The sequence below is a fragment of the Polypterus senegalus genome, chromosome 3 (genome assembly GCF_016835505.1).
Source record: "Polypterus senegalus isolate Bchr_013 chromosome 3, ASM1683550v1, whole genome shotgun sequence".
NCBI lineage: Eukaryota > Metazoa > Chordata > Cladistia > Polypteriformes > Polypteridae > Polypterus > Polypterus senegalus.
In genome coordinates, this window is record NC_053156.1 from 93329966 (window position 1) to 93344819 (window position 14854).

Below are 14854 nucleotides of genomic sequence, written 5' to 3' on the forward strand. Positions count from 1 at the left end.
TTAAGAAGTGTTTTAGCTGCTAATATCAATTGTATTAATGTGCAAGAATAGTCAACGGATAATTGTATTTCTGTAGACTCACAATGATGCCAACTTCAATCACAGAATGTCTGTAAAAATAAAGAATGTAATACCAAAAAATGCAGTATTCATGTCAGTCAGTCATTTCCCAACCCGCTATATCCTAACACAGGGTCACAGGGGTCTGCTGGAGCCAATCCCAGCCAGAACAGGGCGCAAGGCAGGAACAAATCCCAGGCAGGGCACCAGCCCACCGGAGAGCACACATACACACACACTAGGGACAATTTAGAACCGCCAATGCACCTAACCTGTATGCCTGTGGACTATGGGAGAAAACCGGAGCACCCGGAGGAAACTCACGCAGACACAGGGAGAACATGATCAACCTAATTTAGTTTTTTATCATATTATTTTCCAAAAATAAAATATATTCTAAAACTAACTTTGCAATATTTTAATGACTGCATGTACAGCTTAAATAAATGAACACTGTTATAAACATTATCAGTAGTGTGTATTTAATTAAAAGTAATGCATACTAAGCCAATACAAGTAGCCTAGCCAAATACTGATGTTTAACTGAGATAGTTGAATCTGATAGTAATAATATGATAGAAGTTTGGGTGTCTCTGGTTTTCCAGTTCTTCTGTGTCATCACCACCACCTGATCAAAGTCCTGTGCAGCTGACTGTGATGTCCGAATGAAAGTGGATACCCCAATTTATCGCAGGACCCAATCTGTGAACCCTCTAAGACAAAGCCAATAACAAATGCAATAAAGAATGGCTTAAGACCATTTATTTTAGGCAGAATGCCCAGTGGGGGCCCGGGTGGTCTATTGGCCTGGAACCCCTGCAGATCCCCAGCTTAAATTGAGTTTTATTTTTATTGTTTCTATCCATCAAGGCCATCTGACCTTATCATTGGACTGTCATTTAAAAACTTTAAAAGCAATTCTATATTTAAGAACACCACTTATCTTATTATATATGTTCAATGTAAGCGATTAATTGTTCTTTTCCAGGTCAGCTTACTCCAAACATGTGGAGAATTTTTTAGGCTTTCTTTCTTTGTTTAAGGAGCATGCCTCTTTTTTACCTTGGTTGCACCTTCTAGTACCAGTTTCATTTAGTGGTTCAAACCCACAGTGTCAGTCATCTTATTGCTAGCAACGTTACTTACACCTGCTGGGTCGGCTAGTGATTACTTAGCTCCCATCGTTTGCAAGGCAAATGAGTAACTTCTATGAGTACAGTCTCTCTCGTTCTCTCCCTGTGTACTTGCTGTTCCTCGGCAAAGTTTGGACTAATGGCAATCATGTCCAACTCCAATATAGACAAGTCTTTCACCTTTCCAGACCAGCTGTTGCCCTTCGGAGTAAAGGGATTACTGCAAGTTGTTACAGTCATTAGGGGCTATGGGAAAGTTGTGGCCAGGCTGAGAACTGTAGGTTTGATGAGAGAAGTGCTGGGTTTTGCAAAGGCTTTTTAAAGGAAGGAACAAAGGTCTTCCCATTGGTTTCTTGGGTGCATATAAGCCCATCCTTTGGGTTGACAAGTAATGCAAAGTTCTGTCCATTAATGCTGCTCGTCCTTGAGTTATGGTCCTTTGTCTTAACTTGGGTATCCAACTGGTACCTCTGAGAGATGTCCCTGTAATGTTACCTGGTCTGGAATCCATAATCTTATCATCATGGTAACTGATACATTTGAGTTAGCATGAAGAGTATCTGGCCATGACATTTTAAGCCAGGGACCTATGTTCTAGCAAAAGCAAAAATGTATATTGTCAGTCTGTCCTTTAGCTTTTTTCAAATATATTAAAAAAAATAAATTTCCAATAGTCTTCTTCTTTTCATGACTGTATCCAGTATTCAAAATACATCTGTTAAGGGAAAAAATGGAAGAGGACTTATTTTTTTTCTTCATTTCACACTCTACCACTAAAAGTAAAGTGCAAATAATATTTTAACTGAAGGCCTAAAATATATTTAATGTTAAGTAAATGTTTTAATTAGCAGTAACAAATCATGATTTATCACTGTATAGTTGTTATATCAAAAAATCATCAGCCCATAATTTGCCTTCTTGTAAAAATTTCTGATTATTAAAATACTAGCAAAAAACCCGCCCTTCGCAGCGGAGAAGTAGTGTATTAAAGAAGTTATGAAAAAGAAAAGAAAGCATTTTAAAAACAACGTAACATGATTGTCAATGTAATAGTTTTGTCACTGTTATGAGTGATGCTGTCATCAAGAATTTGATTATAATTATTTCTTTCAATCAGGTTCGTATTTGGAGGATGTGTTGTGTTCAAGTTATATTCCGTGTTTGTCAACTGTTGTAAAGATAACAGGTTTCATTCATCGAAGTGTTCACTACCCAAATCGGTACTCATGAATCTAAGATGTTTAACAGGCATTCCCGGTATTAAGTTGTGGATTTGCCTGCGAATATTCAGCGGTAAGCGTGTCTATGAACTTAATTTAACCTTTCCAGTTCTGCAAAGTCAGTTCCAGCGAGCGCTTTCGGGTACATGCATCCAAGCTTCTCAGCTGTGCTTGTGCTATCTTGTGCGATCTTGCGATGTCCACGGCTTTATTTAATGTTAGCTCAGACCTGGCATACCAGCAATTTAAACTCCGTTACAGCAATTTTAACTCTGTTACAAAGTGATCAAAAGTCTCGTTTAAACCCTGTGTCTTCTCATTAAACTTGTACCTCGCGAATATCGTATTCGTCTTAGGCATGACAAACGCCAGCGGCAACGTGTCTATGAACCTAATTTAAAGTTAAACTTTACACACCCTGCCTTCCTATTCGTTTGCATAAGCACAATCTTTCACCAGCAATTTTAACTCCGTTACAGCCATTTTAACTCTATGATAAAGTGATCAAAAGTCTCATTTATACCCTGCGTCTTCTCATTAACCTTGCATCTCGCGAATATCGTATTACGTCGTAGGCATGACATAAGCGCCAGCCTGTCAATGAACTTAATTTAAACTTTAGGTTTAAACCATGCTTTGTTTCCGAAGTAGCAGCACTTATGAATATACTTGTATGCGTCACTCGCTTCATATTCTTTTGCTGCCTTCTCAATTGTGTAATGCGTTTTTTGAACAGGTTTCATTCATCGAAGTGATCACTACTCAAATCGGTAATCGTGATTTTAAGATGTTTAACAGGCATTCCTGGTATTAAGTTGTGGATTTGCCTGCAAATATTTAGCAGCAGCGTGTCTATGAACGTAATTTAAACTTAAGCTTTACACCTTGCTTTCCTATTGATATGTGCACAAAGGCTTGTTCAGCATCAGAGGGTTCCCGCAGTAGCTGCACTAATGAATATGCTAAGCAAAGTCCTTCACCCGCGAATATTTACCTTTTTATGTGTAGGCAATCAATTACATGGGAGGCGTGATGATTCGGGATGCAACTCCGCCTCACATGGCGACCGAACTGCAGGCTATGGCTATGGCCGCATATATGGACGAAAGTAGGTTCCAGTTATGACCGTTATGTGTAGAATTTCTAAATGAAACCTGCCTAACTTTTGTAAGTAAGCTGTAAGGAATGAGCCTGCCAAATTTCAGCCTTCCACCTACACGAGAAGTTGGAGAATTAGTGATGAGTCAGTCAGTCATTCAGTGAGGGCTTTGCCTTTTATTAGTATAGATTTATTCAAGATGATTTAACAGACATAGTAAAAATAATAGAAAACACAAAATTAAATATTAATAAATAAACTGTTGATAAAATATATACTAAAGCAGAGCATGTCCCCAACACATTTCCAATGGCATCAATAATGAGATGATGCAATCTTGAGCTTCTCTTCACTGTCACTTATTTAAAAATTCGGGAGTGTGCTTCCCACGACTTTCTCGGATACTGAGATAGAAAAAGGTAATCAGAACCACTTCTATTTGCTCAATATTTCTCAAGTATCATATCTCTTTGTTTCTCATCATAACTAATTCACAATATTGATATACAATCATTTATTTCTATTTATAATCAAACTATGTTAAAATGATATTTTCACACTTAGGGAAGTCAAACGGTGGTGGAATTTTTCATGATTACATATGTATTACCTAGATTATGTGCAAAGTAAAAAGAGTTATAGTCACCTAAAAACATGGAAAAAGTGTTATTATATAATATTTTTGCAATAAATTGCTATAGGTAAAATTGTATTTAGCTAACATTTAATTATGATAATAATGGCGGAAATAAAAAAATATATATCATAATATTAAATGCATTACCAGGAACATGACAGGGACGTAGCAGCTTATTCCCATTACATCTTTATATTTACATGGCATGTTCAATGTTTTCACATTATTGTTAAACTGATGACGTATAAATTAAAATAAAATTAATAAGTTATTGAAAGAATATGCGTTATATTGCTATCTATATATATATATAAATATAAATATATATATATATATATAAAATATATATATATATATATAAATATATATATATATAAATATATATATATATATATATAAATATATATATATATAAATATATATATATATATATAAATATATATATATATAAATATATATATATATATAAATATATATATATATATATATATATATACATACACTAGCCAACCGCTGGTGCACATACAATCGCGATAATCTGGCCGGTTTTTGATAATTTTAAGCACAGGAGAAAATTAACATTTGAAAAATCTGTAATGTAATAAATCAGCAAGAAAAGCAACATTGTAACAATGTACACGGAATCTAACCAACACAATAACTATCCGCGTTGCGCTCAGGTGCGGAGGGTGGAACGGGAGGAGAGGGAAGGACACTCCACACGCTCCTCCCGTCATGCCTAGTCTGCTGATTTCCTCGCTCAGTATACACCGCCTGCTCGCGTGCTCACTTCCAACTCGCTACCTTCAGGTGCTGTCGCCTTTTCGCACTGGTCCAGATGCACCTGTGACTCACGTAGACTTTTCATTGCTCTGTGCGGTTTTGGCTGCTTCTATATATAATCCACCAAGACACCCACCACGGGTAGCGAGGTGGGAGGAGGTGTGTATGAAGTGCAGGAGCATCTAAGAAGACGCATGTTTGTGCGACGCGGATGCTAATTGCTGTATGTGGCGTGGTAAAACAGTTTGCTATGGTGTACGCGGTCGTCGGTCAGAACTAAAAACTCGCTTTTAAAGACTGCTCACATTGTGTTTCAACCTCAGTTGTAAAGGAATGTTTTAAGGATCCCATGGGATACCCTCGCAAACAGTTTTCCGCTTGAGAAACATGTACCTCTATGAACAGTCAACGTAATCGGAGCTGCATGTGACCTCACTACAGACGAATATATAAATGACGCCGGTTTTTCTGTATGCCCAAGCTGGTGGGTGTGGCTCTGTGAGATTACGTCAGATCCAATGGTCTTGGAGTTGGTCGTGTGACTCCTTCCTGCATGTGCCATAGTAGTGTCTCAATTTGTCGGTGGCTTAGTGAATCCACGCCCTTCCAAGTGCTTTCCATGATTGTCTTGTTTTAGTGAATTATATATATATATATATATATAGATATATATATATATATATATATATAGATATATATAGATATATATATATATATATAGATATATAGATATATATATATATACAGATATATAGATATATATATATATAGATATAGATATATATATAGATATATACACATACATATATATACACAAACATGCATACATATACACACACATACAGTTTTTAATATCATGTACACATTTATATTTCCATGATACAAATAAAAAATAAAAATAAAATAATACTTCCGGTAATTTTTCTCAAATTTCATATCTCTGCTTTTTATCATTATAAATATCTATACACAATTTGAATCATCTATCTGTGATTATAACCATAGTTTGCTGAAGTATTCAGTTAAAGTACCACCAGAGAGGCCCAAAAATTGGTAGGATTCCTTATTTGTGATATAAAGCAGGTGTGTACAATATCTCATTGACCAGGATCAAAAGCGTTTTTGACTTATTATCTCCTCCTGGAACCGCCACCTTATCGTGGTGGAGGGGTTTGCGTCTCCCAATGATCCTAGGAGCTATGTTGTCCGGGGCTTTATGCCCCTGGTAGGGCCACCCAAGGCAAACTGGTCCTAGGTGAGGGATGAGACAAAGAGCGGTTCAATAAACCTCCAATGAAAATAAAACTTGGACAACGCTTTCCCTTGCCCGACGCTGGTCACCGGGCCCCCTCTGGAGCCAGGCCTGGAGGTGGGGCTCGATGGCGAGCGCCTGGTGGCCGGGCCTGCACCCATGGGCTCGGCCGGGCACAGCCCAAGAGGTAACGGGTCCTCCTCCCCATGGGCTCACCACCTATGGGAGGGGCCAAGGAGGTTGGGTGCAGTGTGAGTTGGGTGGTGGCAAGGCGGGACCTTGGCGGTCTGATCCTCGGCTACAGAAACTGGCTCTTGGGACGGAATGTCACCTCTGAAGGGGAAGGAGCCTGAGCTAGTGCGCGAGGTCGAGAGGTTCCGCTAGATATAGTCGGACTCACCTCGACGCACAGCTTGGACTCTGGAACCAATCTCCTTGAGAGGGGCTGGACTCTCTACCACTCTGGAGTTGCCCCGTGAGAGGCCGAGCAGGTGTGGGCATACTTATTGCCCCCACTGAGCCTGTGCATTGGGGTTTACCCCGTGGACAGAGGGTGGCCTCCTCCGCCTTCGGGTGGGGAAGGGTCCTGACTGTTGTTTGTGCGTATGCGCCAACAGCAGTTTGGAGTATCCACCCTTTTGGAGTCTCTGGAGGGTTGCTAGAGGGCATACCTTCTGGGATTCCCTCGCTTTGCTGGGAGACTTCAATGCTCACGGGCAATGACAGTGAGACCTGGAAGGGCGTGATTGGGAGGAATGGCCCCGATCTGAACCCGAGCGGTGTTTTGTTATTGGACTTCTGTGCTCGCCACGGATTGTCCATAACAACACCATGTTCAAGCATAAGGGTGTTCATATGTGCACTTGGCACCAGGACACCCTAGGCCTCAGGTCGATGATCGACTTTGTGGTCGTGGTCGCCGGACTTGCGCCATATGTCTTGGACACTCGGGTGAAGAGAGGGGCGGAGCTGTCAACTGATCACCACCTGGTGGTGAGTTGGCTTCGATGGTGGGGGAAGATGCCGGTCAGACCTGGTAGGCCCAAACGTGTTGTGAGGGTCTGCTGGGAACGGCTGGCAGAGTCCCCTGTCAGAAGTAGCTTCAACTCCCACCTCCGCAGAACTTCAACCACGCCCCGAGGGAGGTGGGGACATTGAGTCCAATGGGCCATGTTCCGTGCCTCTATTGTTGAGGCGGCTGACCGGAGCTGTGGCCGCAAGGTGGTCGGTGCCTGTCGTGGCGGCAATCCCCAACCCGCTGGTGGACACCGCGTGAGGGATGCCGTCAAGCTGAAGAAGGAGTCCTATAGGACTTTTTGTCCTGTGGGTCTCTGGAGGCAGCTGATAGGTACCGCAGGCCAAGCGAACGCTGCTTCGTTGTTGCTGAGGCAAAACTCGGGCATGGGAGGAGTTTGGAGAGGCCATGGAGAACACTTTCGGACGGCTTCGAGGAGATTCTGGTCCACCGTCCGCGCCTCAGGAGGGGAAGCAGTGCAGTGTCAACACCGTATATGGTGGGGATGGCGCTGCTGACCTCACTGACGCTGGGTCGGTGGGAGGAGTACTTCAAGACCTCCTCAATCCCACTAACATGCCTTCCACGAGGAAGCAGAGCCTGGGGACTCTGAGGTGGGCTCTCCCATCTCTGGGACTGAAGTCACCGAGGTGGTCAAAAAACTCCTTGGTGGCAGGGCCCCGGGGTGGATGAGATACCGAGTTCCTTAAGGCTCTGGATGTTGTAGGACTGTCTTGGTTGACACGCCTCTGCAACATCGCATGGACATCGGGACAGTGCCTCTGGATTGGCAGACCGGGGTGGTGGTCCCCTCTTTAAAAGGGGACCGGAGGGTGTGTTCCAACTATAGAGGGATCACACCTCAGCCTCCCTGGAAAAGTCTATTCGGGGTTCTGGAGAGGAGGGTCCGCCGGATAGTCAACCTCGGATTCAGGAGGAACAGTGTGGTTTTCGGCCCTGGTCGCTGAACAGTGGACCAGCTCTTCACCCTTAGCAGAGTCCTGAGGGTGCATGGGAGTTTGCCCGACCGGTCTACATGTGTTTTGTGGACTTGGAAAAGGCATTCGACCGTGTCCCTCGGGAATCCTGTGGGGGTGCTCCGGGAGTATGGGGTACCGGACCCCTGATAAGAGCTGTTCGGTCTCTGTACAACCGTGTCAGAGCTTGGTCCGCATTGCCGCAGTAAGTCGAGCCCGCTTCCAGTGAGAGTTGGACTCCGCCAGGGCTGCCCTTTGTCACCATTCTGTTCATAACTTTATGGACAGAATTTCTAGGCGCAGCCAGGGTGTTGAAGGGGTCGGTTTGGTGGACTCAGGATTGGGTCACTGCTTTTGCAGATGATGTTGTCCTGTTTGCTTCATCAGGCCGTGATCTTCAGCTCTCTGGATCGGTTCGCAGCTGAGTGTGAAGCGGCTGGGATGAGAATCAGCACCTCCAAATCCGAGAGCATGGTCCTCAGCCGAAAAGGGTGGAGTGCCCTCTCAGGGTTGGGGAGAGATCCTGCCCCAAGTGGAGGAGTTCAAGTATCTCGGGTCTTGTTCACGAAAGTGAGGGAAGAATGGAGCGTGAGATCGACAGGCGGATCGGTGCGGCATCCGCAGTGATGCGGGCTCTGCATCGGTCTGTCGTGGTGAAAAGGAGCTGAGCCGTAAGGCAAAGCTCTCAATTTACCAGTCGATCTACGCTCCTACCCTCACCTATGGTCATGAGCTATGGGTAGTGACCGAAAGAACGAGATCGCAATACAAGCGGCTGAAATGAGTTTCCTCCGCAGGGTGTCTGGGCTTTCCCTTAAAGATAGGGTGAGAAGCTCAGTCATCCGGGAGGGGCTCAGAGTAGAGCCGCTGCTCCTCCGCATCGAGAGGAGTCAGATGAGGTGGCTCGGCATCTGATCAGGATGCCTCCTGGACGCCTCCCTGGTGAGGTGTTCCGGCACGCCCAACCGGGAGGAGGCCCCGGGAAGACCCAGGACACGCTGGAGGGACTATGTCTCCCGGCTGGCCTGGGAACGCCTTTGGGATTCTCCCGAAGAGCTGGAAGAAGTGGCCGGGAGAGGGAAGTCTGGGCCTCTCTGCTTGCTGCTGCCCCGCGACCCGACCTCGGATAAGCGGAAGAGATGGATGGATGGATGGATACTTTCTCTATACTATGTATATGAGAAAGTAAAAATGGGAAAAGACATGCAAATATAATTGTGCTCAAACTTATTATAATATTAGCAATTAAAGAATCTGACAGTTTGCAATAAAAAAGTCACTTCTGTGAGCATTTTTACTATTTAGGTTTAGGAATTAATTTTAGTGTTGGTACTTTGCATTCATGAGCATAAACTATAGCAATCTCTATTTATTTTAGTTATTTAAAAAAAATGATAGGATTACATATTTAGGAAATTGACATGCTTAACCATGCTTAGTACTGTATATACTGTAGATTACTGCTAACAGTTCTGCCCACCTTCTGGCCTCAGATCTTTATGGCAACATTTCTTGGCTGTTTCTCTGGCAAATTCCCAACACACCACTGGCTGCTTATCATCTCATCTTCGTTGCCCAAATTCTGCACAGGTTAAAGAGTCATATTAGCATAGTTACTAGCTACAGTACCTGCCGAACACAGGTAATACAATCATTTTAAAACATTTGCTGTCTCTTGCCCTATGTATACTTTCAGTGCCTTCCTTCTGTGTTCACAGGTATCTGAACCTCTCTTTACCAGCAATCCCTTTCTTGCAGGAGTTCCTATAAAGCCAGCTTCTCAGACTCTGTCTTTATTTTTAAGGCGCCTTTGTCACCTTCTGTCCAGTTTTATACTTTCCATCTTTGAAGGCAACTTTCTCAACATGAGCATTTACTCCTCCTCGTGTGTCTCACATTCTGACTAATCACATGAAAGCCAAATTGACCAGTCAGATTGCTTTGAGGGCACACAGATCTTAGTGTTTTATTATATAGTAGATATTTTTCTTTCTAAAATGGGCCTATCATGTCATTTTTGTCTTTTCACTGTAGGTTATGTATTTGTGTTTTCAAAATCATAAAATATACAAAGCAACATTAGGAAAACAAACAATCGGGGAAACAGGACTATCGACCTACTGTATGCAAACGTTAAAGTTGCATACAGCGCCTCCCCGCTGCCTGCGCTTGGGAAAGCAGATCATAACCTGGTTCTGCTTCAGCCTCAATACAAACCAAGAGTGAGGGCGCTACCTACAACCACACGATCATTCAGGAAGTGGTCCCCTGAGGCAGAGCAGGCTCTGAGAGACTGCTTTGGAACTACAGACTGGGATATATTGCTGGGGTCACATAGTAAGAACATTGAGGAGGTTGTTGACTGCACTACTGAGTACATCAACTTCTGTATGGACATTGTAGTTCCAGTAAGAACAGTACGCTGCTATGCTAACAACAAGCCATGGATTACAAGTGACATCAAAGGCCTTTTGAACCAGAAGAAAAGGGCTTTTAAAGGTGGTGATCAGCATGAACTCAAGCGCATGCAGAAGGAACTCTGAGTCCAGCTCAGGGTGGCGAAAGAGCAGTACAGGAGAAAGCTGGAGCAGAAGTTGCAGAACAACAGCATGAAGGAAGTGTGGGATGGGATGAAGATTATCACTGGCTGCAGCTCGAAGGGGGGTGCCTCCATCGAGACAGACCTGGTGAGAGCAAACCAAATGAACAACTTCTTTAATAGGTTTGATCACCCTAACCCACTCTCACCTTGGACTACTGCATCCTCCAACCATCCTTCTGCTGATACCAGCATAGGTGAGACATCCCCACCCACAATTACAGCAGCCCATGTGAGCAGAGAGCTGAAAAGACTTCGTGCCAGAAAAGCAGCGGATCCAGATGGTGTATCGCCACAACTGCTGAAGGCATGTGCGTTGGAACTGGGGAGTCCCCTACACGCATCTTCAACCTGAGCCTGGAACAGGGGAGAGTCCCAAGGCTTTGGAAAACACCTTGTATCACCCCTGTCCCAAAGGTATCACGTCCTAGTGAGCCGAGTGACTTCCGGCCTGTTGCTCCGACGTCACATTTGATGAAGACCATGGAGCGGCTGCTGCTGCACCACCTGAGGCCACAGGTCCGCCACGCCCTCGACCCTCTGCAGTTCGCATACCAGGAGAAGGTGGGAGCGGAGGATGCCATCATCTATATGCTACACCGATCCCTCTCCCACCTGGACAGAGGCAGTGGTGCTGTAAGAATTATGTTTTGGACTTCTCTAGCGCCTTCAACACCATCCAACCTCTGCTCCTTAGAGACAAGCTGACTGAGATGGGAGTAGACTCACACCTGGTGGCATGGATCGTGGACTATCTTACAGACAGACCTCAATATGTGCGTCTTGGGAACTGCAGGTCTGACATTGTGTTCAGCAATACAGGGCGCCGAGGAACTGTACTTTCTCCGGTCCTGTTCAATCTATACACATCAGACTTCCAATATGACTCGGAGTCCTGTCACGTACAAAAGTTCGCTGATGACACTGCTATAGTGGGCTGCATCAGGAGTGGGCAGAAGGAGGAGTACAGGAAGCTAATCAAAGACTTTGTTAAATGGTGCGACTCAAACCACTTACATCTTAACACCAGCAAAACCAAGGAGCTGGTGGTGGATTTTAGGACGCCCAAGCCCCTCATGGACCCTGTGATCATCAGAGGTGACTGTGTGCAGACGGTGCAGACCTATAAATATCTGGGAGTGCAGCTGGATAACAAATTGGACTGGACTGCCAATACTGATGCTCTATGTAAGAAATGTCAGAGCCGACTATACTTTCTGAGAAGGTTGGCATCCTTCAACATTTGCAATAAGATGCTGCAGATGTTCTACCAGACAGTTGTGGCGAGTGCCCTCTTCTACGCGGTGGTGTGCTGGGGAGGCAGCATAAAGATGAAAGACGCCTCACGCCTGGACAAACTTGTTAAGAAGGCAGGATCTATTGTAGGAGTAAAGTTGGACAGTTTAACATCTGTGGCAAAGCGACGGGCACTAAGCAAACTCCTGTCAATCATGAAGAATCCACTGCATCCACTGAACAGTGTCATTTCCAGACAGAGGAGTAGCTTTAGTGACAGACTTTTGTCACTGTCTTGCTCCACTGACAGACTGAGGAGATCGTTCCTCCCCCACACTATGCGACTTTTCAATTTTACCCGGGGGAGTAAATGCTAACATTACTCAAAGTTATTGTCTGCCTTTTTATTTTTTTCATTTTTATTACTATTTAATTTAATATTGTTTCTTTGTATCAGTATACTGCTGCTGGATTATGTGAATTTCCCCTTGGGATTAATAAAGTATCTATCTATCTATCTATCTATCTATCAAATGTCTGTTTAATTCATATAATTTTCTTATGAATTAATTTCAATTTCTCTACCTTAGGACTTGCGGACTGAGATAATGAAAATTTCAAAGTTTCTTGAAAGAAACTGCGATGACAGAAAAATAGATGAAATGGTAGAGAAGTGCACTTTCCAAAATATGAAGAATGATAAAAATGCTAATTATCAGCTTCTCCATGACAGCTTTCTGGACCACGCTAAAGGAAAATTTCTTCGCAAAGGTAAGCGCAGCATGTGGACAATGCAGTCACGGGACGATGTGTACTTGCCTTCACTACCACCACACCCATTTACTGAAAGTCATTAACAGTAAGGTGATTTACCTCGAAGGTAAAGTAACTAGCCTAAAGTTGTTAAAGTATTCATATCATATACAAAACTGGGTATACCAAAACTGACTTGTATATGATGCATTTTAAATTTTAAATGCATGAGAAGTATGACTGTGGTAAAGTATGGACATTTTTCCTCTTAATGCTGACTCAGTTTTCCACAGTATTTCAGGCCTTGAACATACTTTATTATGTCATTGTTTTCTGAAATTCTAGACTAATGAAAACTCCCAAAAATATTCTTTTGGAAAATGAGGCTGTTAATCCCTAGAGTTTCAGTAACCCACTCCTTCATTCATTCTCTATACCTGCTGATCCAGAAATAATAAAGCTATTTAGATGGGAAACCAGGCAATTGTTTGGCATATACTGTAAAGAAGCAGTCAGACACACACACACTAACAATTCCAAAATGTCTATTAACTTGAATGTGTGTTTTTTGATCTATAGTGGAAAGCCAAAATAAACACAAATACAGTAAGAATATGCAAACTGAACATGGAAACATCCTATTCAGAATATGAACAAATACAAGTACGATTATTACTTTTATTTGACACTATAGTAATGTATTTAAACATAATCCATGCTTAAGAAGGTTCAAGGGGAAAAAGTTATCTGTCTTTAAAAGTATTCAAGGATCCTGTTCCCAAGACTGACATTTCCAGACTTGCCTCATTAGTTGTCAGTTTAAAAGTGGATTTCCATTTAAAAACTAGAAGCAGTGAATGCCACATTATAGCTGACTTTTAAGGACATAAGCAAACTATAAGTGTGGAATTAGTTTTCAGTAGCCAAAACTATATAGTACATATCCCAGATGTAATAGTTATACTTACAGAGCAGCGCAAGTCAGATTCAGTTCTGCCAAAAAACCAACATTCGTCCATAACAAAGTAGTGGATTAGAAAAACAAATGTACAGTACAATGTGCCCACCATGGATTGTTAAAACATTTACAGAAAGACTGTAACTCAAATGAAGAAAAACATGTTTTTCTGACAAGTCACAGTTATATTTTAACATCATAATGGTATGCAACATTTTTTTCAGTAAGTAGGAATTTGTTAAATTAAAGTTAAATGTAATCTCCCAGATAGTACAAAGGCTACCAAACATGAACAAAATGGCAATAAAATCTAAAATTAATTTTAGACGTCACTATCCTTTTGTTTTGATAGAGTTAGGATTTAAATATGGTAACAGTGTTCTGGGGTGTACATATGTCCCCAATTTAAGAGTAAATAATTGAATCATCTTAATAATAACTAATTCTTTGCATTTATATAGCACTTTTCTCACTACTCAAAGTGCTCAGCAATTGGAGGTTAAGGGTCTTGCTTAAGGGCCCAACAGAGCACCCTTTTGGCATTTACGGGATTCGAACCAGCAACCTTCTGACTGCCAGTGCAGATCCCTAGCCTCTGAGCCACCACTCCAGAGTTTACAAATGTCCTGGGATTAACATGGTATGCAAAATACTTCAATGAATGCCTTCAAGAGTCAAAAAAAAACAGCACTAAATGTGACTGTGGAATTAGAATTCAACATCTGAGTTAGTTGAGAAAAAAAAAAATGTAATAAAATTCAGTATAGTAATGTGACGGTGCAGGACCTGCTCCATGCTCCCTCTTCCTGATTTTGGAGCCCTTGAACCCAACACTGTTGCTAATGTAACCGGATTAGTTGTGCAAATGGGGACAAAACACTCTTGAAGCAAGGGGAAGGTGCAAAGTGCAAAAGTGCTTTTATTAAAAAGAATCAAAACAATGCCCCAACAAAGTGCAGTGCTTCAAAAGTTAATTAACAATCCATAAAAACATGCAAAGAAGTGGAGATTAAAAGCAATAAATAAATCCAAATTAAAAGGAGGTTAAAACCATGGCTGGAGGCTATCGTGGTAGCCTTCCATCCCCTGGCTACATATAGCTCCTACCAGACCGAGACTTGGGTTCCCTAGA

General features: G+C 42.6%; 1 protein-coding gene across 2 annotated transcripts in view; it reads left to right on the forward strand.

Moving 5' to 3' along the window:
* Positions 1-14854, forward strand: part of LOC120525378 (amine sulfotransferase-like) — an 88589-nt gene that overhangs the window by 71480 nt on the left and 2255 nt on the right. For both annotated transcript variants that reach the window (XM_039747613.1, XM_039747614.1), the window contains exon 6: positions 12602-12782. In XM_039747613.1, coding sequence (XP_039603547.1) covers positions 12602-12782 — 181 coding nt within the window. The remainder of the gene's footprint in view (positions 1-12601; positions 12783-14854) is intronic.